Source organism: Lolium perenne, unplaced genomic scaffold, assembly GCF_019359855.2.
Source record: "Lolium perenne isolate Kyuss_39 unplaced genomic scaffold, Kyuss_2.0 unplaced26, whole genome shotgun sequence".
NCBI lineage: Eukaryota > Viridiplantae > Streptophyta > Magnoliopsida > Poales > Poaceae > Lolium > Lolium perenne.
In genome coordinates this window covers 935,138-962,001 of record NW_027248984.1, presented here as the reverse complement: position 1 = coordinate 962,001, position 26,864 = coordinate 935,138, and the positions used below count along the sequence as shown (strand labels likewise).

At 45.7% G+C, this 26,864-nt stretch overlaps 1 protein-coding gene across 1 annotated transcript; it reads right to left on the bottom strand.

Annotated features, from left to right (window-relative positions):
- Nucleotides 1–21,604: 21,604 nt before the first annotated feature.
- LOC139834306 (uncharacterized) lies at nt 21,605–22,267 on the bottom strand. Its single transcript, XM_071824779.1, has one exon. It carries the CDS (start codon nt 22,265–22,267, stop codon nt 21,605–21,607), a length of 663 nt encoding a protein of 220 aa, XP_071680880.1.
- Nucleotides 22,268–26,864: the final 4,597 nt, after the last annotated feature.

The window sequence follows — 26,864 nt, the reverse complement described above, 5'->3', positions numbered from 1 at the left end:
ATTGAGAATACAACAATCATATTTTTTAGTGTGATATTCTTTATTATCTCTATTATGATGCATTATTACTAATCTTATATTCTTTCTATTTCTACAGCCAACAATGGCAAGTTCACGTCCGGGACGAAACGTGAAAGTGATGGATTCAACACTGAGTGAATATGAAGGAGGACTCGCAGATATTCTACGTGCCATATTACTTGAATTTGGGTGTGATCCCCAGATCCAAGTAAAGAAATACATGTACTACGACGGTACTGTATTGGCCAAGTGTAGGGTAGGACTAAGACTCCCAGAATCCCTAGGAATGAGCATAGTAATGCCAGCAGGTGAGGCCAGAACTATCAACACAGCCTACCACATAGCCGTTATGAGAGCCATAACCGATATTCGGGAGCATAAGACGAAAGAGCTTATGGGTTCCGAATTCACACACATTCCTCATATGGAAGAGGAAGATGATCCTATGCTTAACCACTTCAAATATGCAAAACGCAAACCAGCAGAAGCCGCAAAGTACATGGACAATAGCCGCAACTTACTATCATTGTTCTTTCAGTTGAACCGTCATTTGACGGGAGCAATTGATACAATGCTAGAGGAGTTTACTGAACCCAAGGAGGAAACTAAGGGGAAGGAACCTATGGAGGGTGAGGTGCACACACCAGTCTACTCAGCTGGTGACTACATTAGACCACCCTGAACGAGAAACTACACCCGTTACACCTGGGAACTACCTTAGTAGTTCCTATAGAGGATATGAGGGTGGAGAGGAATCCGGAAACAATCAGCGTTCCGTGACTCCTATAGAGAACTCCACGGGTTGGCGTTGGGGATCTGATACTGGAACTCATAGTACTTCAGTATATTATGACGGGGAGATGAATGAGGACGCCACGACCCAGAACCAGAGTTATCCGTGGAATGGGGAAGAAGATGGAGGGTATCCGACACAGGTTGAGTTGGATACAAATGTTGGAAATACCTATGGTGAAGTCACAGGGGAGTACACCCGATGGGTGGACTATGATGCACTGAATGACCAGTTCGTGAACACCGATTTCTCTATGGGATCATCATCTGATTCCGACTACCAGCCGACGGGGAGACCTTATGTTCCAGGTTTTGTCAGGAGGACGACACGTTCGACTGGATGGAAGCCTGGAATGTACCGGGAGTGAAGCACGACTAGAGACCACCAAGGGAGGCGAGACTATAATACACAAGTACCACGTGTATTATAGTATGTAATATTTGTAGAAATTTGTACATATACTTCAATAAGTGAGTTTGCATACTCACAACGTCACTGAGTATTGTAATAAGACCACTTAAGTATGTATATACATGGTATATGTTTTGTATGATTTGGATTTGCTTCTTGATTTCCATTGCATGACTAGTTCTGTGCACAAAGTTGAGCTCAGAAAACTTGCGCATGGAGTAATTATGAGTATCATCTTGTGTTGTAGAACTAGGGGGTTATGTCGGGACCGGTAGGAGAGGAGACAGAAGCGCAGCGCATGGAGCGCGAGGCGAAGCAAAAGGAAGAGGCTGACGAAGCAGCCAGGAATCAGTTTCCACCACCACCACCCATGACGCAGCAGAACTTTGTCCAGTACATGCAGATGATGGAAGAGAGACAACGTATTACGTTAGAGCAGCAGAATTAATTCTTCCAGGAGCTGCTGCAACAAAACAGGGTGGAGAGACCCGAGAATCAGGGAGTCACTTTGTCAGACTTCCAGAACACCAAACCTATATCTTTCGCATACGCGCCCGAGCCAATGGACGCGGAAGACTGGCTTATGGACACTGAGTGAAAGCTCAATACTGTTGGTTGCAACGACCTGGAAAAGGTCCGTTATGCTACACACTTGTTGTGTGGACCTGCCGCATCATGGTGGGACAACATCGTAGCCGTTTATCCGGCTGGAAAGGTATTCACCTGGGAGGAATTTGCAAGGAAATTCAGGGAATCCAATGTCCCTGAAAGCATTGTAGAACTGAAGCATCGAGAATTTGAAAGTCTCGAGCAGAAGGATAAAGCCATCCTGACTTATGTCAGGGAATTTCAAAGCTGTCCCAGTACGCTGTTGAGGAGGTCAACACCGAGGACAAGAAGAAGAAGAGGTTCTTGCGGGGGTTAAGTCCCCAGTTCAAGGTACAGCTCCGGATGATGAGAGCGACAGAATTCCAAGAGTTGGTGGATGCAACCATCACTCTTGAAGACGACTTCAAGCAACTGCAGGATGAGAAAAGGAAGAAGGCTAAATTTGAGCCTAAGAGGTTTGTCAGCAACAAGCCAAATACCAGCTTGAGTTTCAAGCCAAGGTACAACAACAACAACAACAACAACAACAACAACAACAACAACAACAACAGCAACTACTACAATAGCAGGAGGAACCAAGCGTTTCAGACTGCAAATCCAATGGTTTGCCGAAGCTGTGGACTTCCAGGGCATTTTGCCAAGGATTGCAAGAAGCCAAGGATAATATGCTTTGGTTGTCACCAGGAGGGGCACATGCTGAAGGACTGCCCCAAGAGAAATACTGGAGGAGGTCAGTCAGGAGGAGGAGGAAGCCGAGGAGGGAACTGGAAGAACAAGAAACCCTTCGGCAAGTTGAATTGCACCATCCTGGAGGAGGTGGTTAACTCCGATCAGGCAGTGATAGGTACGCTCCAGATACTCACTCATCCTGGCAAAGTACTTTTTGATACTGGTGCAACTACATCATTCATTTCTCAGCAATTCATCATCAAACATGGGATCAGTTGCACTAAGTTAGAAACACCCATAACCATACTCTCTGCGGGGGGAACGATAGTAGTAACCCATACCAAACAAAAACAAGTCATCATGATCAATAAATGCGCGTTTGACGCAGACCTGTTCATTTTACCGATGAAGGACATTGATGTCATTCTTGGTATGAACTGGTTAGAAGCTAACAGAGCATTGATCGACTGTGTGAACAAGACTGTGTCTTTGAAAAGCCCCGATGGAAGTAGAATGATCTACCAAGGAGACAAGCATACACAGATCGAAGTCGAGCTACAGTCGAACAACATGAAGGAGGTGAAGTTGGAGGATATACCTGTAGTGAATGAATTCCAGGATGTGTTTCCTAAGGAATTACCTGGAATGCCACCAGATAGGGAGATAGAATTCACTATCGACCTAATTCCAGGAACAGCTCCGATTGCTAAAGCACCATACAAAATGGGGCCTAAGGAGTTAAAAGAACTAAAGGAGCAATTGGGGATCACCTGGAACAGAAAGGATTCATAAAAGAGAGTGTTTCACCATGGGGATCACCTGTGATCTTCGTTGATAAAAGAGATGGAGGTAGAAGGATGTGCGGAGACTACAGGAATTTGAACAATGTCACAATCAAGAACAAGTACCCACTTCCAAGAATACAAGATCTATTCGATCAAGTTAGATGCGCGGGAGTCTTTTCCAAAATTGATCTAAGATCCGGTTATCACCAGATAAAGATCAAGAAGGAAGACGTTCCGAAAACAGCCTTTGTCTCAAGGTATGGACATCATGAATACCTTGTAGTGCCTTTTGGATTAACCAATGCCCCAGCAATTTTCATGAATCTCATGAATAAGATTTTCATGCCATATCTAGACAAGTTTGTCATCGTATTCATCGATGATATCTTGATATACTCCAAAGATAAAACATAGCATGCTGAACATCTGAGGTTAGCGCTGCAAACACTAAGAGAACATCAACTCTATGCCAAGTTCAGCAAGTGTGAATTTTGGCTAGATCAAGTGGAATTTCTGGGTCATGTCATTAGCAAAGATGGAATAGCTGTTAACCCGAGCAAGGTAGCAACAGTTCTAGAACGGGAAGCACCCAAGACTGTCAAGGAAATCCGAGGATTCCTAGGAATGGCAGGATACTATCGGAGATTCATTGAAGGATTCTCCAAGATAGCAGGACCAATGACGAAGCTGTTAAGAAAGAACACACCATTCGTGTGGTCAGAGGAGTGTGAGAAGAGTTTTCAAACTCTGAAGAAGAAACTCACCACGGCACCGGTGTTAGCAGTTCCTGAAGTTGGCAAGGATTACACCGTGTACTGTGACGCATCCAAGCATGGATTGGGTTGCGTACTCATGCAAGATCGGAAGGTAATATCTTATGGATCGAGGCAACTCAGACCTCATGAAGTGAACTATCCAACACATGACTTAGAGTTAGCAGCAGTTGTATTTGCACTCAAAACTTGGAGACATTTTCTCTATGGAGCCAAGTGTGAGCTCTACACGGATCATAAAAGTCTCAAGTACTTCTTCACTCAGAAGGAACTCAATAAGAGGCAGAAAAGATGGCTTGAACTAATCAAGGATTATGATTTGACCATCAATTATACTCCAGGAAAGGCTAATGTTGCAGCTGATGCTCTGAGTAGGAAGAGCACTGGAGGAGTGGAACAAGAGTTATCACCAGAGCTGAGGAAGGAAATAAGCCAAGCCCAAATACAACTTTGGGAGAAAGAAGCTCATGAAGGACTATCGGCTTTACAAGTAGCCGATGAGCTAAATGTTAACTTGAAGAATGAGATAATGATGGGTCAGTTGGACGATCCATTCATCGTGGAGGAGATGAGAAGGATAGATGAAGGAAGACCATCAGAATTTCACCGAGGAGAATCGGGATCATTATGGTTCCAGAAGAGGATTTGTGTTCCGGATATTGCTGAAATCAAGGAAGTAATACTCCGGGAAGCCCATCAAACACCATACTCCATTCATCCGGGAAGTACAAAAATGTACATGGATCTAAAGGAGCTATTCTGGTGGAACAACATGAAGCGAGAGATAGCACAATATGTGGCGGAATGTCATACCTGCCAAAGGGTGAAGGCTGAACACCAGAGTCCGGCAGGAAAGTTACAACCTTTACCCATTCCAGAATGGAAATGGGAGGAAATAGGAATGGATTTCATCACCGGACTACCCATGACCAATAAAAAGAAGGACATGATATGGGTAATCGTGGACCGGTTGACAAAAAGTGCACACTTCTTAGCGGTAAATCAGCAGGATAAAGGAGAGAAACTCATCGATCTTTACATCAAAGAGATCGTGAGTAAACATGGAGTGCCCAAGAAGATCGTGTCGGATCGAGGATCCGTGTTTACGTCAGCATTTCGGAAGCAACTACATGAAGCCTTAGGATCCAAGTTGTATTATAGTACCGCCTATCATCCTCAGACCGGTGGACAAACCGAGAGAACTAACCAGATTTTAGAGGATATGCTTAGGGCTTGTGCCCTAAACTTCGGAGGATCATGGGAGGAGCACTTACCACTAGCAGAGTTTTCCTACAATAATAGCTATCAAAGCAGCATCAAGATGGCACAGTTCGAAGCTCTGTATGGAAGGAAGTGTAGATCACCTATATGTTGGTATGAAGCTGGAGCAAGCAAGGAGTTTAATCCTGATTATGTCAAGGAAAAGCAACAAATTATTGACATTATAAGAGATAGGCTCAAGATAGCCCAAAGCCGACAGAAAAGTTATGCCGATCAGAAGCGAAGGACATGGGAGCCACAAGTTGGAGACATGGTATATCTCAAGGTGAGCCCGATAAAAGGACTTCAGAGATTTGGAGTAAAGGGAAAGTTAAGCCCTAGATACATCGGACCTTTCAAGATTCTGAGTCAAAACCGAGGGTTAGCCTTTGAATTGGAACTACCGGGAAGGTTATCCCAAGTTCACAACGTATTCCATGTGTCGCAACTCAGAAAGTGTTTGAAGACCCCAGATGAGCCAGTATCACATGAAGAGCTCGAGCTACAACCAGATTTGACATACATCGAGAAGCCAGCAAAAATTCTCGAGGAGAACTGGAAACAACTAAGGAATCGAGCCATAAAATACTGCAAGATACAATGGAAACATCATCCCGAGAGAGAAGCCACCTGGCAAAAGGAGGAAGACCTGAGGAAAACATACCCCGAACTCTTCAGGTATTACAACCACAACTTCGGGACGAAGTTTTCTTTAAGGGGGAAAGGCTGTAATGTCCCAGGTTTAGAGACGATCGAGGGGTAGACTTTAGAAAGGGATGTGCATTGCATAGTAAATTCTGGGAAAATTTCGCGCTTTTAAAACAAAACTGCATCGAAGGGGGACATGTTTCTCTCTCGACATCCTACAGGGTTAGGGTTTCGAGAGTGCGACAAACTTGTTCCTACTTAACTAGATTATGGTTTTGAGAAGAGAGAAGAGATGATGCATCACAATCCTAAGTTGCATGATTGAATTCCAAATTAAGTTGCATCATTGAATTCAAACCAAATTTGAATTTGAATTTCAAATTCAAACATCAAATTGATATCACATAATTCAAACTTGAGATAATTTCATAAACAATTATAAGTAATTAAGAATATAAATAGTACAACAATTAAATAAAGCTCAAAAAGGAAAATTGGAGCTTTATTGATAATCACATATGATACATTGTCAATTACAATATCCAGAAATGCAATATGAAATATTACAACATATTACATGAATTGGACTCAATAGAAATAAGCAAAATAAAGAAGATTACAATTCAAATGGAATTCCTAAACTACAACTTGATCTTCACTTGATCGTCATCCTGATTCCCTGCACACAACAAAGCAAAGAACTAGTTATGCCAAGTGGTATTACCACTTGGCAGATTAAAAGAAAAATGAGAAGTGAGAGGATATTCTCAAAGATCAGCCGAGTTGATCCACCAAATGGACCAAGTCCCAAGCTTGGTACACTCACACACACAGGCTGCACACACAGCATGTGTGCATGCAGTACACACACACAGCAAGAGAGGAGTCACCAACACATGCCAGGCTCAGCTGTCGACCAGGGAAGCAATGGCTGGTCATATATAAGCTTTTCACAGCCAAAACCCTAGCCATTAGCTTCATCCATCGACAGGCAGCAGGGTAAGCCATCAGAGACCAAGAACAACTCAAGAACACCAAGAACAGGTGAATAGCTAGAGCTGTTTCACCCATTCCCCAACCACCAGAATTAACCAAGCATCATCACAATCTCACAAGGAGGAGCAGGACAAGCACCAGCTCATCACTGAAGCAAACCAACCAACCAGAAGAAATCCTCTACACCAACACCCAATTTCTAGGAGCTGGAGTGAGGTATACACAAAGAATCATGAGCAAGCATCTGTCTTGCTCACAAATAAGCATATGCATCAATCACACACAAGCAAAAGGGTGTGAGTACCCTGTTTGTGTCATCATTTGGCTACCAGCCATATGATGCAAGCAAAATAAGGGTAAAACCATTAGGAATGTATCCAAGGGAACACTGATTAAGCCAACAGAATTAAAAGTGACATAACCAGGGAAATCCAGCAAGGAACTAATCCCTATCTAGCCACCCAGATTCACCTAGCAACACACAGCTAGCAAAGCCATCAGAATATTGGACAGTTATCTGTCCAGTATGATTTCAACATCAAACAACCTAGCAGCCTATGAAAGACTACCAGGATTAGTGCACAGAAGCATCCAACAGGGGTAGGAGCAACCATTTCTAGCAGACAAAGTCTGCTAGGGTCACAACAGCTACCTAGCCACACAAGAAAGTCACCAAAGCATCACATCATCACCCAGTAGGGTTCAGTATGAGCTAGGGTACCCAACAGATGTTGGCATCCCTCTAGCTACATCAAATTCATCCATATGATCATTACTGTTAAACAGTTCACATCATTTACCCATCTAGTAAAGCAAGGAATTACAGATAAATGAAACAGTCAAGTAACCAAAACACCAACATCTTGCCAGTGACCCAATGGCTCACTGCAAGCATCAGATGATGCTTGAGCAAGAATCAACACACACCAGCACAGGTATGTGTGTTACACAGACACCAGGATGAGCACCAGATAGGCACAGGCAGTGAGCAAGCATGCAAGCAACAAGCAAGTGATGATCATTTGATCACCAGAGCCTGCTAGAGCATGCCAAAGCATGCTAGAATCAATCACTGGTATCACACAGGAATTCTATGAATTAAACAGCCACAGATAAGCAACAATTGAATCACAGATTAGCACATAAACCATTTTTATGATTGTATCCAGAAGCATATCATCAAGGAATTGATGTATATGGACAACTATTAAGCAAGGCCAAGTCCACCATGAGCCAGAACTCAGTAATCACCACACCAACAACACTGTCTCTTGCTAAACAACAAGAATCACTCACAGTAATGAACTAGGGGAGCCAGAGCATATCACAGCACAAGCCAGCAAGCAACATCAATGGCTAGTGATGCTCAGATGAGCATCTAGACAGATAATAGCAGGTATAACCCAAGGGTGAGCAGGGACAAGAATCAAAGGAAGCACACGCCACAGTAAGATTTGCACAAGCACATAGGCCAGGGCAAGCATGGCAGTAGGCAAAGACAAAATAGTTAAAGATACGCAGTAGCAAAGACAAAGAAGCAGCATACGCAGCAGCAGCGAGCACAGCAACAGAGCAGCCTAGGCACAAGGAACAGCAGGCCAGTAGCCAGGGCTAGCCTAGAAGGAAAGGAGAAGAGGAAGAACAAGTCGTAGAGCAGAAGGGAGGCGGAGAGAACTTACCAAATTAAACGAAGAAGAGCACGGCCATGGCAGCACGGCGGCACCCGCCGGGCGAACGGTGGCGCCAGGCCATGGCCAAGCCAAACAAGCTCATCACCGTGGCGCAGGGGCTCCAACGCAACCATAGCGGGGCACTAGGCCACACCACGGCGCCAGACTCGTCGGCAACGGCGAGATCGCCGCGGATTCCCCACGGCCATGTCGCAGGAGTGTTGGAGATGAAAGGTGGCGGCGAGGGAGAGCAGATCGGCGCGGACCAATCGGTGCGCCGTCGAACGGCGGTTCGATTGGCACCGATCTCGCCGCCGGAGCTGGCCGGAGGCGGTCGGTTTAATTCGGCGACGGCGAGGCGACCATGGCGTCGCGAGAGCGAGAGAGAGTGTTAGTGTTTCTGCGCAAGGAGAGAGGGGCCGACCGAGCCGAAAGGGTGGCTCGGGTGGGACCTAACCCGCTGGGCCACCCTGACAGGTGGGCCCAGGGGCATTATGGTCATTTCACAAAATCACTTAAATACAGAAATTTGAAATTACATAAGAAATGTTTAAAAGCTCTAAAAAATGATTAAAAATATGAAAAATGATCAGCATAAAATTCTCTATCTGAATAAAATGTCAAAGGGAATATTTGAAGACAATTATGAATAAGTCTTAATTTGATGATTTAAATAATCATTTAAATCACACATATTATTTTCAATAATGAAAATAAGTCCATTAATGCATTTGGACTTCAAAAACACCTTGACAACATTTCAAGGTTGTATTTTGCCCTAAACAGAGTATCCCCAAATCATTCTTAGTATTAACCTCTTACATAAAATAATAATGACATCGGAAGGGGGAAACAAACCCTAAAATCTGGAATCATGCATAATTGCTTCTTTAACCATTGCCCTTATCGGACAATGATGCTATTTTTCAGAAACAGAGGACAAGGGTCAGTCCACACCATCCAACTGCAAAACTTTGCAGTGTTCAGGCAAGTTCACCACTTGCTCATGTCATTTGAGTATCTTTATCAAATTACTTGCAAAGTACTATGATTATCACTATTGCATAAAAACCAAAACCACTACTTTCATAACTATGAATATGACTATGTGGAGGGCAATGGAACCATGGATTGTGTGGATATGGTGGAGGTTCCATTGCAAGGGTTTATATCCATCTAGGATTAACAACAAATGTCGTCCAGTGATTCTTGTGCCGTAATACCCGTGTTAACCATAAGATCCGGAGTGGGACGGAGTAGTCAAAAGTGTTTCCACCTCTAGTACATCAACGGATGCGCTCTACCGTAGACACTTGTATCTGTCGGGGGCGAGTGGTTGGCTGGGGAAGCCTTAAGTCCCCACGGCATAGTCCGTAGACACTTGTCACCCGAAGAACAAGCGGTTGGCTGGGGAAGCCTTAAGTCCCCACGGTATTGCGGTCTATGATGGGTTGCAGCTACCGGCGAAGGAGTTTGGTTAACGAGTCCCAAACTGTTGTCGTGGTCGGGGTCCACCCGTGAGTGGGAATAATGGGACCGGCGAGGACCCAGGGTCGGGGTATGCAACAAAGGGTGGGTGTGCGAGGTAGCGGAGGAACATGATTGGCTAGACCTTATACCGGGCCTCACACCATAGGAAGTGTGAACGGGAAAGCTGCCCGGTTGGCACCAAGGTTAAGATCTCTTATGGGTAAAGCAACACACCTCTGCAGAGTGTAAAGAACCGTGACCTGTCACTCCCTGTTCCGGGATATGGAACTGCGAACGCGGCCGGAAAGGAGCTCCATGAAGTTCTAGTAAACCGGTGAAGGCTGACGGACATAGCTCTTTGAAATAAAAGCAACCTCTTGAAGAAATGTTTATCAAAACCTGCATTGGTATTAGACTCTCTGGTCTAATATCGTAGCTAGTGCATTAAACACCTCTTATCTATAATGAACTTGTTGAGTACGCTCGTACTCATCCCACTCTTAAATCCCCTGCTTAGATTGTCTGAACCGTCTGGAGGAGGACTACGACAACCCTGAAGGAGCCGAGATCATCGGCTATGAAGAACCAGACCTCTCTGGAGGTATTGAAGGCGTAGACTACCTTATAGTCTACGGAACCGGGGAGGCTTCCGGAGGAGATCAAGCCTAGAAGCACCGAGTAGTAGCAGTAGCCGAGCAGTGCGAACTCTTAATACTTAGCTGCTCGAGAGAATAAATGTATAACTTAGTGAAACTTCTATATTGTAAGTTAAGATGGGTTCGCCTCGAACCCAGGAGTATCCCTCTTAGGACCCAAGAGGAGCTCCGAGACGATATGTGTATTGTGCTTGTAATAATAAATGAATGAGTTATGGACCTGCCATGCTCTGTTGTACTACTCTGAGGGATGTAATATTTGCGGAATGGTACTTCGTGAATGTTATATCAACGACTGGCATACTACAACATGTAGTGGTATGCAGGGTCACCACACTACCCAAGCCCTGTGCAGTTCCCGGGTTGGCGGTTTGCTCTCACCGGGAGGCCAAACTCATGGGGAGAGGTGCCTATACTAGGGTATGTAAATGAAAGGTTAGGATTGGTAGTTTGCGTACTGCGTACGATAAATCAGGGCTAGTTACGCCTGACAAACTATTGCAATTGTTGTGGCACAAGTGTACAACCTCTGCAGAGTTTAACCTATTCGAATAGCCGCATCCGCGGTCATGGACAATTGGAAAGGCCATAATGTTCCGTCATCAGAACTTTTCTAAAAGTATGAATGGTGAATGGTGACTTGAATTGAAAGGCGACTTTGACTTTGAATCACAACAGAGTGGTGGGAATGACACTAATATTCCCACTCGAGTAAGATAGGCAAATGTAGAGGTTTTGTTTATTAAAGTGCTTATGAAATAAAACTGGCTTTATGCAAATGAAACTAGAGCTTAGAACCCCCTTATTATAGTTGATAATACTTACACTAGTATTAGTTTGCGAGTACTTTAAAGTACTCATGGCTGTGTCTCTGGCTATTCAAATGGCTAGACTATGAAGAGGAGTACCGGAACCAGGAAGAAGGACAGCAGGACGTCTACGACAACAAGAACCACTCCTGACATCAACCGTTGCCTGTGGAATAGATGGACTACTACGCTACTTCGCTTCCACTATGTGTTTTGTAATTGATCAATAGATCATCTATTAATGTAATGAGACTGGATCATGTGATCCTTTGTTGTAAGACTATTAGGATGTTGTAATGAATGATGTTCTGTGATATCAATCTATTATGTCTCGCAAAAACAATATTCCTGGGATTGCGATGAAAGGCATAATAGGCATCTGGACTTAAAAATCCGGGTGTTGACAGCGCATGATGGAGGTGCTTCGGTGCCGAGGAGCATCGACTTCCTGGCTTCTTGGGGGTTCCATCCAGTCCAAGAAAAGCGTGGTGGAGCAGCGGCGGTTTTCGCCGGCGTGACGTGCTGCGTGTTGAAGACGAAGATGGGGTCCAGGAGGACCTTATTGTAATTTTCTTTCTTTCCTGGACTTTTCTGTATGAATCTTGGTTAATTTGATCAGTTCTTCTTGCACAAAAAAGCACTGCAGCTAGGGTTGCTTCAGAGAAATACATCCTAGAGTAGTATGTAGATGCGGTAATAGTATGTAGATGCGGTAACTCGCAGATTGCTGAGGACGGGGGGCCCAGGTTGGGGCAAAGCTTGGCCAAGTAAGGTGCCCAGTTTTTCTGAGCATGTTACTGAAGTGATGATAGATGTAGGCAGAGACGCAGCTTCATCTACATTGTGTGCATCACCCGTTGTGGAAGCAGCAACATCATCCAAACATCCATCTAATGCTCAACCTATTTTGACTTAGTTTTCTTTAGCGTCGACAAGTTGCTTTTCCCTATATAAGTACTCCAATAGAAATATAGGGACCAATTTTGTCCTTGAATTTTGTTATGTCATCTTGATACTCACTACAATATATGTACAAGTATCACGAGTAGTGGACATGAATTGGAATTAACCTGGGATATCTTAAATCGATCTTTTTTTTGAACTTCATTAATGTGCCATATGAGATAAAGAGATGAGGATAAGAGGGAGAGATACAAAAAATAGGTACATTATTATACTCAAATACAAATATATCGATATTAAAAAAGAGTATAAAATAGTAGATTAAAAAAATACAAGATAGTAGACATAATAAAAATAAAGATTTATATTAAAGGCCATATTAAGCATAGGGTTATGCAGGTCGGTCGAACTAGGGGAAAAACCTAGATCAGTGCGACAATTTTCGTCCAAATGTTAATTTTCTATATCCTGGTGCAACGCACGGACCCTTTTCCTATAATACCTTATATTATATCACCGCATGAAAGAAGCACCTTATCACCTCCCGGCCCACAAACAACGCATCAACCACATACTTAGCTCAATCGACCCACACAAATGGTTGTCTTTTTAGGTGTCTCTCACCCTTTTTTGCTTTTTGTTTTATCTCATAGTTCATTTTTAAATGTTGATTGTTTGAGTTGTGTAATGTCCTGGCCCGTTGGTTATCGTTGTGATAGATGATGGTATGAGAGTTACACATGTGTTGCAACTAATTTTTTTGGTTGCAAGTACGCAAAAACAGAAAATTTTCAAGCTGCACTTGGATAAACTGATTTCTTTAGTTGCACCATGGTTGCAACCAAAAAAAAAGCGAGAATGCTCTTGCCTCATCTCTCGAACACATCACGTCCATGTATAGATGTGAGCTTGTAGTTCCATTTGGTTGGAAATCACCCTAGTTTTCAACACTGGGTTGGTGATCATGCATTTCCGCCTTTTCCCATTGGCGATAGCATGGAAGTATGTCGTGTTTACGTCCCCTTTAAGGGTCTAGTTAATTCTTCCCCTTTGACACCAATATTCCTCACCGCCTTGGAAATGTGCATGAGTTGATCTACAAGGAAGTACCAAAGGGCCCATCATTCTTCGTCAATCCCAACCGAATCATCTAGTATGTTAAGATCGACAATCTAGGCTAGAACCGCTTCCTTGTCCAACTTCCTTTCCTTATCTAAATTGGGCCACATCCATTTAGAAATGTCCTAGTCCATGTACCATAGTTGCCAGAAATCTCCTGGGTCAAGATAGGTTTGCATATTATTTGCCATGTCCGGCATCCTAGCACACACCATCTCCTTAAAGCTTGCAATCCCAATCAAGCATGTTTGAGGAATCTATTAGTCTTATGATTTTTCGCTTCCCCGGACGAGAGAAAGGACGAGAGAAACAGGGGTGTGTAATCAGAGCCGACACATGTAACCACCATAAGTGAATAAAGAGGGTAACGTGTCTCCCATGACGGCGACACAAAATCCTTGTCGAGTATGGAGTGCACCGAATTCAACGGCTTCTTGGTCCATGTGAAAGGGGTCCCAACCCTCCTAGTTTCATGTATGGACATGGCCTCATTAGAATCACTAAACTGATGAATGTGTGACCAATAAAGATTACAGTTATTCTTATCTACACCACCTCCAATCAGGGTGGAATCCCCCTACCATGATAGGGTGATTTGTAGCGCCCACAACGCTTTTCGGCTCCTGCAAAAATGTCATAGAGTGGTTGTGATCTGCAAGACCGTAAATAGGCATGAAGCCTAGCGGCAATCCCCCAGAATTCCCCATGGTAGGAAGCAAAAACGAAACGTTCTCCTCCTTCAATTCTTTCATCCATGTTTCGCGAGTCCTTCTCGGGGTCGCCTTCTTGCTTGAATGTAATTGCTCTACACAAACAACAGCATTTGTACACCTTGTGTCTCGAAAGCTCGTGAGCAATGCAGGAACCTTAGGTCACTATGTGAGCTAGTGGTTAATACGCATTAGTTCGTCAGTGGAAATCCATCCACGAGGCATGTCACCAGCCCCGGTGTAACTTGTGGGCTGACACGTTAGTGGAAGCACTTGTGAGTGAAAAACATAATTCCGATCAACCTAAACTATTAAAGGAGCCCATATACTACCCCCATTTTAAAATAAGTGTCACAACTTTATCTAGATACGAATGTATCGTCGCATATGCCGAGGAGAGTAGTGACTTAAATCGGCAGGACGAGCTAGACCTCACAGAAGAGGCAAGAGATCTCGCCGCATCCAGATCGGCAGTCTACCAACGAGACTTGCGCCTCTATCACAGCCGCTGAGTCAAAGGCCGTTCTTTCGTCGAAGGCGACCTAGTTTTGCGCTTTGTTGTCGGTCTTAAAAACGGGGTCTACTACCTAATCGATATTCACGACAGGTTTAAGAAAGTCATAAGGAAACACATGGAGACTGAAGAGGAGCCCAAAACATGGAACATTAAGTGGTTGGGTTCATTCCGCTCCTACTATCTTTGTAATACTATCAATATGCGACCAATGAAATAAAGCCAGCGCGGAGTATATGTGAGTGAAACGGGTCAATGTAACGTGAGTTGATCTACATTCCACATTAGTGACAGCTCTGCCTCGTCAAAGCCAGTTGCCGTTCTGGTGCTACACTAATAGGATGTCTTACGTTTGGCCTTACTTCCGAGTTTTTTCGATAAAGGACATTATATTATATTAATATAAAGTTGATGCTGTGCTAGCACCCGGGAGCATATGCTCCCGGTTGTTAAACTTCATTTTAAACACACTTTCAAAATGTTGAAAAATTCAAACACAAAATTTAGTGGGTACATTTCAAAATTCTACACGTTCACAAAGTGGTTCCACAGAAAACCGACATTTTGAGTGTTATTTGTAAAAAAGACAAATTTTGATGTAGAAAAAGGTTGTGTACGAGACGTTTTGTTTCTCTTTTTCATACAAGTCACAAAAAATGTCGGTTTTTCGTAAAATTTGATGTGCGCATGATAAAATGTCGATACGTAAGCGAGAATTTTTTGTACGATTTTTTTTCGACATTTCAAAATTGTTTTTCGGGTGGCAGGAGCATATGCTCCCATGTGCCGAATTGAATTTCTGTGCTATGTATGCCTAGGAAATCCACTTTAGCCTATATAACAACATAACGCCAGATAGATTCTTGGCAGCCACCATGTTATCCACGAGTGCAACCTTTTCTTTCGTCAAATAGCAACGACATGGAGGATCGGTAATGCTCATGTTCGTGCACGCTGCGCCACACACCTCATGTTCTCGATCTTGCTTTACACAATGCCTCCTCTATGAACGATGGGAATGGGGATTCTATCCGCTGTGGTATGGACCGTATGGTGCAAAAAAGATAAGAAAAAACATAAAATGGCACAGGTGATTTTAGACAATCTGACAAACTCAAAAGCATCCGCGCAGAGCAAAATGGATTCAGAACTGGTCTCAAGAGGTGACAATATAAAACAATCTCATAGGCTTAATCCTTGTTGGGTTTCATAAACTGTGCACAAAGAGCTACAGAGTAAATATTACTGGTAGGTAAAGAATATGTATGACAACAAAACAGGACCAGGAATTCAGAACTGGTATTATGTAGGCACTCCCATTTGTTACATTTTAATCCCTCATTTCCTCTATGATGATTCCCCATGCAACTCTAGGGATGAGATCCCATATTTTTGCACCTAAGATAACTTTATAATCGATAACCACAAAACCCCAAGAATTACGTAGAGGAGGTCTTTAAAAAATCTTTGCGGTTCTTATTTGCAGATGCATCAAAACAAAAATGCACAAGGCCACGTCAATACAGAATACATATTGATGTGCCAATCATAAAAATGTAAACATATCATGCATTGTAAAGAGTATTAGCAACTTAAATAGACATATGAGATGAATCACAGAAAACCATAAAAACGTTGACCAACGGGGGAATGATTCCTCCCTTGGCTATACGTTGTTAGGTAGGATGAGACTTTCCCGGTTTATTCGTCCCGGCTGCGAAATTATCGCGCATGTGGATTCGAACCCGGGTGGGCTGGTTGCGCACTCGCATGCCTTGCCACTGAGCTGTGTTGGCCCAGCCCCACTATGCCGTCGAGTGCGGTCCGACGACGATCGACGACGAAGACTTCGCAGCGAGACGACACACGTACCAGCCAATCCCTGCTAACCTGCACACGTACTACAAAGCAACAAACTAGAGATCGATCTGTATTGTTAGCTAGCTATATTCGTACGTACGGAGAATAGATTGGATTGCAACAGGTGCGTGTCGCACCTGTAGTTTCTATTGCTTCAACTCACGATTACAAACCTAGCTATTACATGGGGTTATATACTAGGCAAAGTATTATAGAGCCAAAACGAATCGGTATGAACGTCTAATCCTACTCGGTCAGGTGTACAGAAGACACACGACGCCGTGCCGGCACCGACTAGGATCGTGATTATTCCCAGCAATCACCCCCCTAAGCACGATGTGCTCGTCTTCACAGTTTGGACGCCGATCCTTCGTCGCATCTCCAAGAACTTCAGTTGACCCAAAGACTTGGTCAGAATATCTGCAAGCTGATCATCGGTGCGATCGTAGTTGACTTCAATCTTGTTGTCCTCTACACACTCCCGTATGTAGTGATACCTCGTATCAATGTGCTTACTCCTGTCATGGTGCACCGGATTCTTGCACAAAGAGATTGTAGACTTGTTGTCAACATTGAGCACCACCCTTTCCGCTTCCTCCTCCTTGAGGTCACCGAGTAGCCTCCCTAGCCACACACCTTGACACGCCGCGGTCGCAGCTGCTATATACTCAACTTCACAGGAAGATAATGCAACTACCTTTTGCTTCTGTGATAGCCAACTTACGATGCTATTTCCAAGGAAATATGCCACGCCCGAGGTACTCTTACGGTCGTCAACATCGCCTGCCATGTCGCTGTCACTATAGCCAAGTATCTTCACCTTCCCCTTCTTCTTCAAATAGACAATACCGTAGTCAGTTGTCCCTTTGATGTACCTGAGTATATGCTTCACCGCTGCCCAATGTTCCGTTGTGGGTGCTTCCATGTAGCGACTCACAATGCCAACGGAATAGGCCAAGTCCGGTCTTGTGTTCACAAGATACCTCAAACTTCCGACCACACTCCTATACTCCGTTGCATCAACCGCGGGTGCTTCGCTCTTCTTGCTTAGTTTAAGCCGAGGTTCCATTGGAACTTGAGTTGGATTGCAATCTTCCATGCCACAATTCTCGAGTATCTTCTTCGCATATGCCTCCTGGCATAGTGCGATCTCACCGAGCTTTTGTTGCACCTCGATCCCAAGATAGTAGGTCAACAAGCCTAGATCACTCATCTTGAATAACTCCTTCATCTGTAGCTTGAACTTAGCAATCTCCTCCTCATCCGCTCCGGTTATCAACAGGTCGTCGACATAGATGCCAACTAGTAGACGATCCCTTCCTTGTCCTCGCTTATACATAGCATGCTCCAGTGGGCTCTTCTCGAATCCGATAGAGATCAATGTACGATCAAGCTTGATGTTCCACGCCCGAGGGGCCTGCCGTAGCCCGTACAAAGCCTTGTGTAGCTTCAATACCTTGTGTTCCTCTCCTCGCTTGACGAATCCCGGTGGTTGCCTCACATATACTTCTTCTTCCAACTCCCCATTCAAAAACGCGGATTTCACATCCATGTGATGCAATTTCCAAGATTCTTGAGCTGCGAGAGCGATAATTAATCTCACCGATTCCATCCTTACAACGGGAGCGAACACTTCTTCGAAATCCACACCTTGCTCTTGCACGTAGCCCTTGGCCACTAGCCTTGCTTTGTGTTTCACCAAATTCCCTTCGGCATCCTTCTTGATCTTGTACACCCACTTGATCCCTATGGCTTTTTGGCCGTTGGGTAGATCGACAAGCTTCCATGTATTTTGTCACGGATCGACACCAACTCCTCATCCATAGCACGATGCCAACACTCCTCCGTGTTTGCATCCTCGAACTTCGTCGGCTCCTCGGTGAATAAACACCGATCTTGTCCTCTCCCTCGCGCACGCGTTGTGCCAAAGGTCTCCGGCGGATATAATTCCAGTACGCTTTGAAATTTTTCCGGAGTAGACAGACGTCTCCTTTCTTCCGTTGCGCTTGGAGGAGACGCCGGAGCTGACGAACTTGTTTCAGCGTTTGCTGATTTTCCAGAAGCTGACAACGCAGTGCCGTTTGGAGACGTAAACTCGCGCGTGTCCGTTAGAGCATCCCCACTCGTTGGCGCTCCCCACGCCCAAATCCGGCGAAATTTTCGTCCGGATTGGAGGAAGATTTGGCGTGGGGAGTAGTAGTTTCCCAGCCTCGTGCCCAGGCGAAGTCGACGATGCGAGTTTAAAAAACGGAAACTTGACAAACTTCGGCTAAATTCGGGTGAATATAGACTAAATTTAATGATATTTAGACTAAAACGGGCGGAGTTCATACATAGAGGCCGAATTCGACTATATTTCGAATTCGGCTAGGGGAATTCAAACGCTAATTTTAAAACACGGCGCTCTACATGCCCAAATGGCGGTAGAACACCGTGTAGTCGCCGTCGCCGTCGTGTCGGAGCCGTCGTCGTTGGCCTTCGGCTGCGCGGCCTGGCTGCTGCTGCCCTGGCCGGCGTCTCCCCACCCCGGGGATGGCTTGTACCAGTCGTCGTCGGAGGACTCGAGGTCGACGACGGGGACAGCGACGCCGGATGGAGGTGTCGCAGGACGGCGGTACCGCGCGACATCGTCGTTGGCGGTTGGAGCGGCGCGGGCGGCGAGTTGGCGTGCGGCGGCCAGGTCCAGCAGCCGCCGCTGCTGCTCCGCCTCTGGCGCCAGTCGCGCTGGCCCGGCCCAGTCCGGCGGCGTCGTCCGCGCGCTTCTCCTCCTCCATGTCGGCAAGCGACCTGGCGATCGCCTCCGCCATCGCGGCCTCCTCCGCGCGCTTCGCCTCCTCCCTCGGCGAGCTGGCTTGCGGCGGCCTCTTTCTTCGTCTTCTTCCGCCGCTCGCGGCGCGGAAGGCTGTTCTCGGATGACGAGGGCGCCGCTGCTGCGCCTTCGGTCGCCGGCGGAGACGCCGGCTCCTTCTTGACGCGCACCGGCGTCGAAGGCGGCGTCGCCTCCTCCCTCTTCACCGGCGCCAAGGATGACCTTGACGCCGATCCGGAAGACGACGAGCTGGCAGCCATGCGCCGTGGCTGCCGGACGCTTCCCGACGGCGGCTCGCCGATGCCCTCGATGCCGATAGAGGGGGCATCGTGAGCACCGGGTAGTTGCCGCCCTCGATGTGCGCGAGGACGTTCGCCAACGTCCTTTCCGGCGCGCTCCACCACCGTCGGCGGCCCGCGGCGTTGTTGCGCGCAGGCGGAGGCGGCGGGCCGTCGTAGGCCGCCAGCTCCCGCTCCCACCGCTGGAGGAAGTAGGAGTTCCACCGCGTGTAGTTGTCGGGGTGGTGGCGCGGGTCGGCGCGCTCCTCGTCGGTCATCGTCATCCTCGCCTCCTCGATGGCGACGTCGAGGGCATGGCCCCGCGGCGGCGGCGGGATTGGAACGCCGCCAGCACTTAGCCGCCAGCCGCCTCCGGGAGGCCTCGTGTCCGGCGGGCAGGGGTACCCCGCCTGGTGGAGGAGGTGCCCCTCCCACGCGTGGAGCGACCGGCGGGGGAAGCCGTTGTTGGCTGCGCCGTCGTCGTCGTAGAACGCCATCTTGAGAGTAGAGGGAGAGTGGAGGGAGAGTGGAGCACGGGGTACGCCTCGCGGCGAGCGGACCGGCGTATATAGGCGTGGCTGGCGCGGGGATTAAATGCCGCGTGGATTGCGACGCGTCCGCGGCGAGCTGACCGGCGGCAGCCTTTAGTGCGCGCGGAAGACGATGCGTGCGCGGAAGACGACGACATTAACTCGCCGCGTGGCCGGCGAATGCAGACCGGCGGCAGGCTTTTACAGCGCGCGGAAGACGATGCGATGAGGACGACGATCGGTTTCTCTCGCCGACAAGTTGGGGCCACCAGACGCGCGGGAAGTTTCCTCGCCGTTTCGCGCGCTTTCGTTTCGTCCGGAGTCCCCGAGCGCTCCCCGGGGGGGCCGGGGGGGGCGTGGGATCGCCGGATGAATTTAGGCCCAAATCCGGACGAAAACGAGGAACCGGGGACGCGACTGGGCCGAATTTCGCCGTCCGGATGGAAAAAACGCTCGCCGGGGGCCTGTTCGGGGGGACGAGTGGAGATGCTCTTACTGGACTGGAGCGTCCTGGCGATTGCCCAGCACCATGTGCTGCAGATGCCTCCCGTTGGGACTCCCCTGGAGTGCCTCTAGATGGGCTCCCAGGCGGGGAATTTTCTGGCCCGCCTGACCAGCTCGACTTGGCCCCTTCTAGGCTGCTCCCGCGCGGGGAGACTCCCGAGCGTGAGTCGTTCGGCTTCTCAGGTCGCGCACGACCTGTGTTGCTGCGGCTCGCCTCTGGACTCCTCCCGTACGGGGATTCTTCGCTCCGCTCGATGCTCCGATCGCTAGCATCTCCTGGCGTAGCGCTGCTGCTCGCTTCCGGACCAACATCTTCTGAACCAGCGCCTAAATCCGTAACGCTATGGGACGCTGTTCCTCGATCATCTACATGTGAATCACTGTAAACCACAGTAAATATCTCGTCTGAGATCGACTGTACCGGTTCCGTGGAGCCCCAATTCCATGATTTCTCCTCCTTGAAGACGACGTCGCGTGTCACCACCAACTGTTTATTCACTGGATTGCATGCGCGATACACCTTCGAACCGGCTTCATAGCCGTGACCATTGGAGTACTTCGATCCGCCAACTTGCTAGTATGCCCGGATACCGTGTTTTCACATGCGCCACGCACCCGAAAGTGCGAAGATGATCAACCGAGTGCTTGCGTCCGTACCATGCTTCGTACGGTGTCATACCAACCACGCTCTTTTTTTCCGAGAGCACGCAAAATGCGTGCCTTGTCTTTATAGAAGGAAAAGCAAAAGTTTTACAAGAAAGCACAAGAGTGCAGAGACACACGCACACCACCTCCCTCCGCCTAGGCCTACTCTCTCGCTATACCTAGCCTCCCTCCTCCCTTGGCCCTCTCCCATAGGTGGAACTCATCTCTAACCTGCACTAGAATTTGGTCTACCGTTTTCTGCTCCCTCTCATTCCCAAACGCCCTGGCGTTCCTCTGTTTCCAGAGCGTCCACGCCGTGCAGATGACCATGGTGTCAAAACGCTTCCTGTTGATCCTCCGCACACGCTTACGTGCCTCCGTCCACCAACGTTGCAGGTTCCCCGTGAACCCAGGGTCCGCGATCCGTAGGTTCGCGCTCCTGAGGACTCTGTACCACACCTGTCTCGCATAGGGGCATAGGGTGAAAATGTGATCGACGTTATCCTCCTCTTGTAGACATGTGTAGCACGTATCTGGATGCTCCTGGAGCCCATGCCTCACTCTCCTGTCCGAGGTCCATAGCCTATATCTCAAGGTCAGCCAAGCAAACACCTTGCACTTCATGGGGGAGAAGGAGCCCCACACCGGCTTACTCATGCACCAGCGAATGCCTCCCTGACACAACATCTTATACGTGCCCTTCGCCGTGTAGGTTCCCGATTCCACACCTTTCCAGGTGATGCTATCAGGTCTCGTGCTATCTTTCTCCACCTCTTCGACTGCCTCCCACAGTTTTAGGCATTGCATCCAAAGGTCAGCAGTCATCTCCCCATGAATGTCATCAATCCACCCGTCCTCCTGCAACGCCTCCGCCACAAGGCGAGAGTTCCTCCTCCTGGTAGGGACCCTGGCAAAGACCTCCGGTGCCAACTCTTCCGCTTTGTAACCTCCGATCCATTTGTCCCTCCAAAAGTAGGTGAGACGCCCGTCTCCCACCGTAAACTGTGCTAAGCTCTGGAAGACCCTGATACGTCTCCAACGTATCGATAATTTCTTATGTTCCATGCTTGTTTTATGACAATACCTACATATTTTGTTCACACTTTATGTCATTATTATGCATTTTCCGGAACTAACCTATTGACGAGATGCCGAAGTGCCAGTTCATGTTTTCTGCTGTTTTTGGTTTCAGAAATCCTAGTAAGGAAATATTCTCGGAATTGGACTAAATCAACGTCCAGCATCTTATAATTCCACGAAGCTTCCAGAACACCCGAGAGGGACCAGAGGAGAGCCACAGGCCCACCACACAGGTGGCCGGCGCGGCCCAAGGGGGGGGGCGCGCCCCCCTATTGTGTGGCGCCCCCGTCAGCCCTCCGACTCCGCCTCTTCGCCTATAAGAAGCCCCGTGACCTAAATCTTCGATACGAATAAGCCACGGTACGAGAAACCTTCCAGAGCCACCGCCATCACGAAGCCAAGATCTGGGGGACAGAAGTCTCTGTTCCGCCACGCCGCCGGGACGGGGAAGTGCCCCCGGAAGGCATCTCCATCGACACCACCGCCATCTTCATCACCGCTGCTGTCTCCCATGAGGAGGGAGTAGTTCTCCATCGAGGCTAAGGGTTGTACCGGTAGCTATGTGGTTAATCTCTCTCCCATGTACTTCAATACAATGATCTCATGAGCTGCCTTACATGACTGAGATTCATATGAGCTTTATATCACTATTAATCTATGTGCTACTCTAGTGATGTTATTAAAGTACTCTATTCCTCCTCCATGATGTAATGGTGACAGTGTGTGCATCATGTAGTACTTGGCGTAGTTTATGATTGTGATCTCTTATAGATTATGAAGTTAACTATTACTATGATGGTATTGATGTGATCTATTCCTCCTTTCATAGTATGATGGTGACAGTGTGCATGCTATGTTAGTACTTGGTATAATTGCGTTGGTGTATCATGCACTCTAAGGTTATTTAAATATGAACATCGAATGTTGTGGAGCTTGTTAACTCCGGCATTGAGGTGCTCTTGTAGCCCTACACAATTAGTGGTGTTCATCATCCAACAAGAGAGTGTAGAGTGGTTTTATTATGTGATCAATGTTGAGAGTGTCCACTAGTGAAAGTATGATCCCTAGGCCTTGTTTCCAAATACTGCAATCATCGCTTATTTACTGTTTTACTGCATCTTTACTTCCTGCAATATTACTACCATCAACTGCACGCCAGCAAGCTATTTTCTGGCGTCGTTACTACTGCTCATATACATCCATACCACTTGCATCTCACTATCTCTTCGCCGAACTAGTGCACCTATACATCTGACAAGTGTATTGGTTGTGTTGGGGACACAAGAGACTTCTTGCATTGTGATCGCAGGGTTGCTTGAGAGGGATATCTTTGACCTCTTCCTCCCTGAGTTCGATAAACCTTGGGTGATTCACTTAAGGGAAAACTTGCTGCTGTTCTACAAACCTCTGCTCTTGGAGGCCCAACACTGTCTACAGGAAAAGAAGTGTGAGTAGACATCAAGCTATTTTCTGGCGCCGTTGTCGGGGAGGAAAGGTAAAAGGCACTCACACGCTGGTCCCAGGTAACTAAGTTATTTTCTGGTGCCGTTGTAAGTGCTCAAAGCTATTTCCTTTAGATCCTGCAATTGCATCTTTTTGTTTCTTGTTTTACACTAGTAAGGCATAATGGAAAACAACTGTGAGCTTTTTAATTTATTTCCTAAGTTAAGACATGAATTGTGTGATGCGAAAATTAAAAAACCTATGGAGCCTTATTCGCATGCTAGTAGCAATGTTATTAGTATGAACGCAATCACTGCTAATGCTATGGAGAAGTCTAAGCTTGGGGAAGCTAGTTTTTATGATCTTTTTAGCTTCCCATCTTTAGGGGAGAAAATTTGCTCTGATAATACTTTATCTCCCATATGCGATAACTCTAATGATACTTGTGATATTTTAAATCCACCTACTGCAAGTACTGCTTTCGAGATACCCATGAAAATTATTGAACGTGTTATGGATAACCGCTATGAAGGGGATGGAACTGTCCATCCTGGAGATCATTTACTGTTTTTGCATGAATTATGCGGGTTATTCAAGTGTGCAGGTATCTCTATGGATGAAGTGAAGAAGAAACTATTCTCTATTTCGCTGTCTGGTAAAGCGGCGCATTGGTATAAATTGCTGAAGAATAGTCATTCTCTTGGTTGGGAGGAAATTGTACCTCTCTTTTATTCTAAATTTTATCCTCCTCATGAAGTGCATACAGATAGAAATTACATTTATAACTTTTATCCTCGTGATGGAGAGAGTATTTCTCAAGCATGGGGGAGATTGAAGTCACTAATGCTCAAATGTCCCATTCATGAGCTCCCCCGTAATGTTATTATTAATAATTTTTATGCAAGGCTTTCAGGACACCACAAGGACTATCTAGATGCCTGTTTGGAGGGATCTTTCACAAGCAAGGAGGTTGAAGCTAGGTGGGATCTTCTTGACCGTATTGAGGAGAACGCTGAAGGATGGGAGAACAACAAAGGTAAAGAGTCAGGTATAAATTATGATTATGAATGCATTGAAATTTTTATGGATACTGGTAAATTTCAAAATATGAGTGCTACCTATGGTCTTGACTCTCAAGTTACTGCAAATCTTTATAAAGCTTTTGTCTCTCATTTTGAATTGCCTAAGAAGAATTTTGATAAGTATCATGAACCTTTTAAAGATGCTTGCATGAAGGATGAAATTGTTGTTAATGATTGCAATAAACATGCTCAAACTCCTAAGAATGCTATTTCCTATAAGCATGTTAATTTTTGTGGAATGCATAGGCCTTGTGGAATTAATCAAATCGAAGATGAATATTGTATCCATCATATTAATGAAAAAACTAGAAAGTGGTCTAGGGCTCTAGATGATCTTGGTAAAAAAGTTTGTGCCCTCTATCCTTTTATTTGTGAAGTTTGCCATAGAGTGGGTCATTTTAATTTTCAATGCTCCTCCAATGATAATTTGAACCCCATGAGTGCTGCAAATTTGTATTGTGATGATGAAATTACTCCTAATCAGCATGATGAACTTACTTTATTTTTGTGGTGTGAAGAGCTATCAAGAAAAATCTCTTTGTTACATATGAGTGATCTTGATATTGATGATGTCCTGCATGGGTGTTTTTCTTATTGCATTGATAATTGCCATACAAATACTTACATACAAAATATTTTAGAAGATGACACTTTGCCGAAATATGATAGAACCGCTGTGTGTTTTGAACTTATTAATGAAAAGGAGGAATCCTCCCAAGTTTCTTCTATTGTTTCTGGAAATAAATCAGTTTATGTGGAGAAGCCTCCCTTCAAGCCTCTTCCTCCTAAAGAAGGGAACGAGGAGAAGGAAGAGAAGAAGAAGAAGAAGAAGAAGAAGAAGAAGAAGGGAACGAAGAAGAAGAAGAAGAAGAAGAAGAAGAAGGGCAATAAAGAGAAAGAGATAACGATAGGTAACCGTAAGTATGTTGCTCCTAATGATTATTATGATAATGAATCTGAATACAATGATCTTCCTATGCCCTTTACATACATTAGTGATCATGATTTGGAAGAACACACTACTTTTGATATTGCAAATCTCTGGGAAACTAATTCTGAAAATGATGATGTTAATAATTGCCATATTATCAGTACTATCCATGCTTCCTCCCATAATGATATAGAAAGCTCTAAGCTTGGGGATGAGGTGTTTGAAAATCCTTTTGCTACTGATCATTATATGTTTGATACATCTCCTTCTAGTAACAATGATGGTATGGTCACAGATGAACCTACTGTGAAAGATAACTATTCTATTTCTTATGATGACACTATGCCTCCAATCTTTGATGATTATTATTGTCACATCCCAAAATTTTCCAAATTTTGAAATGTGAAATAAAAATAAAATTAAGCTTGGTTGGTTGTCTTGATTTAAAATTTACAATGAAATATTTTTTTTTGGTGTTACTTAATACTATTTCCCAAAAATGGAGTTTTCCAAAACATGCATTGCATTCATAAGCATCATGCATCTTTGCATTCCTTAGGAAAAATTTAAGCGAAATTCAAATTTATAAAGAAACCTTAAACCCGAAGAAATGCAAATAAAGCCATATAGGCCTATGTGCCAAATTTAAAATTTTCAAAATATTTTAAAAGTGGTCCCAAAATATTCTTCAATGAATAAGGAATCCGCTGATATCATAATTGTAATTTTCTAACTTAGTTTGAGTAACTTTTGATCAATTCGGTTTTCAGATTATATTCCAAATACTAATACAGAAAACGAAACAAAAAAAAATATAAAAAGAGAAAAGAACGAGCGGGGCAAATGACCAAAGCCAGACTCGAAACATCAGGGCAGGCCATACGTG

Bases quoted from the DNA above. Each gene is read 5' to 3' on its own strand.
- LOC139834306 (XM_071824779.1), bottom strand. From the start codon at position 22,267: ATGACTGCTGACCTTTGGATGCAATGCCTAAAACTGTGGGAGGCAGTC.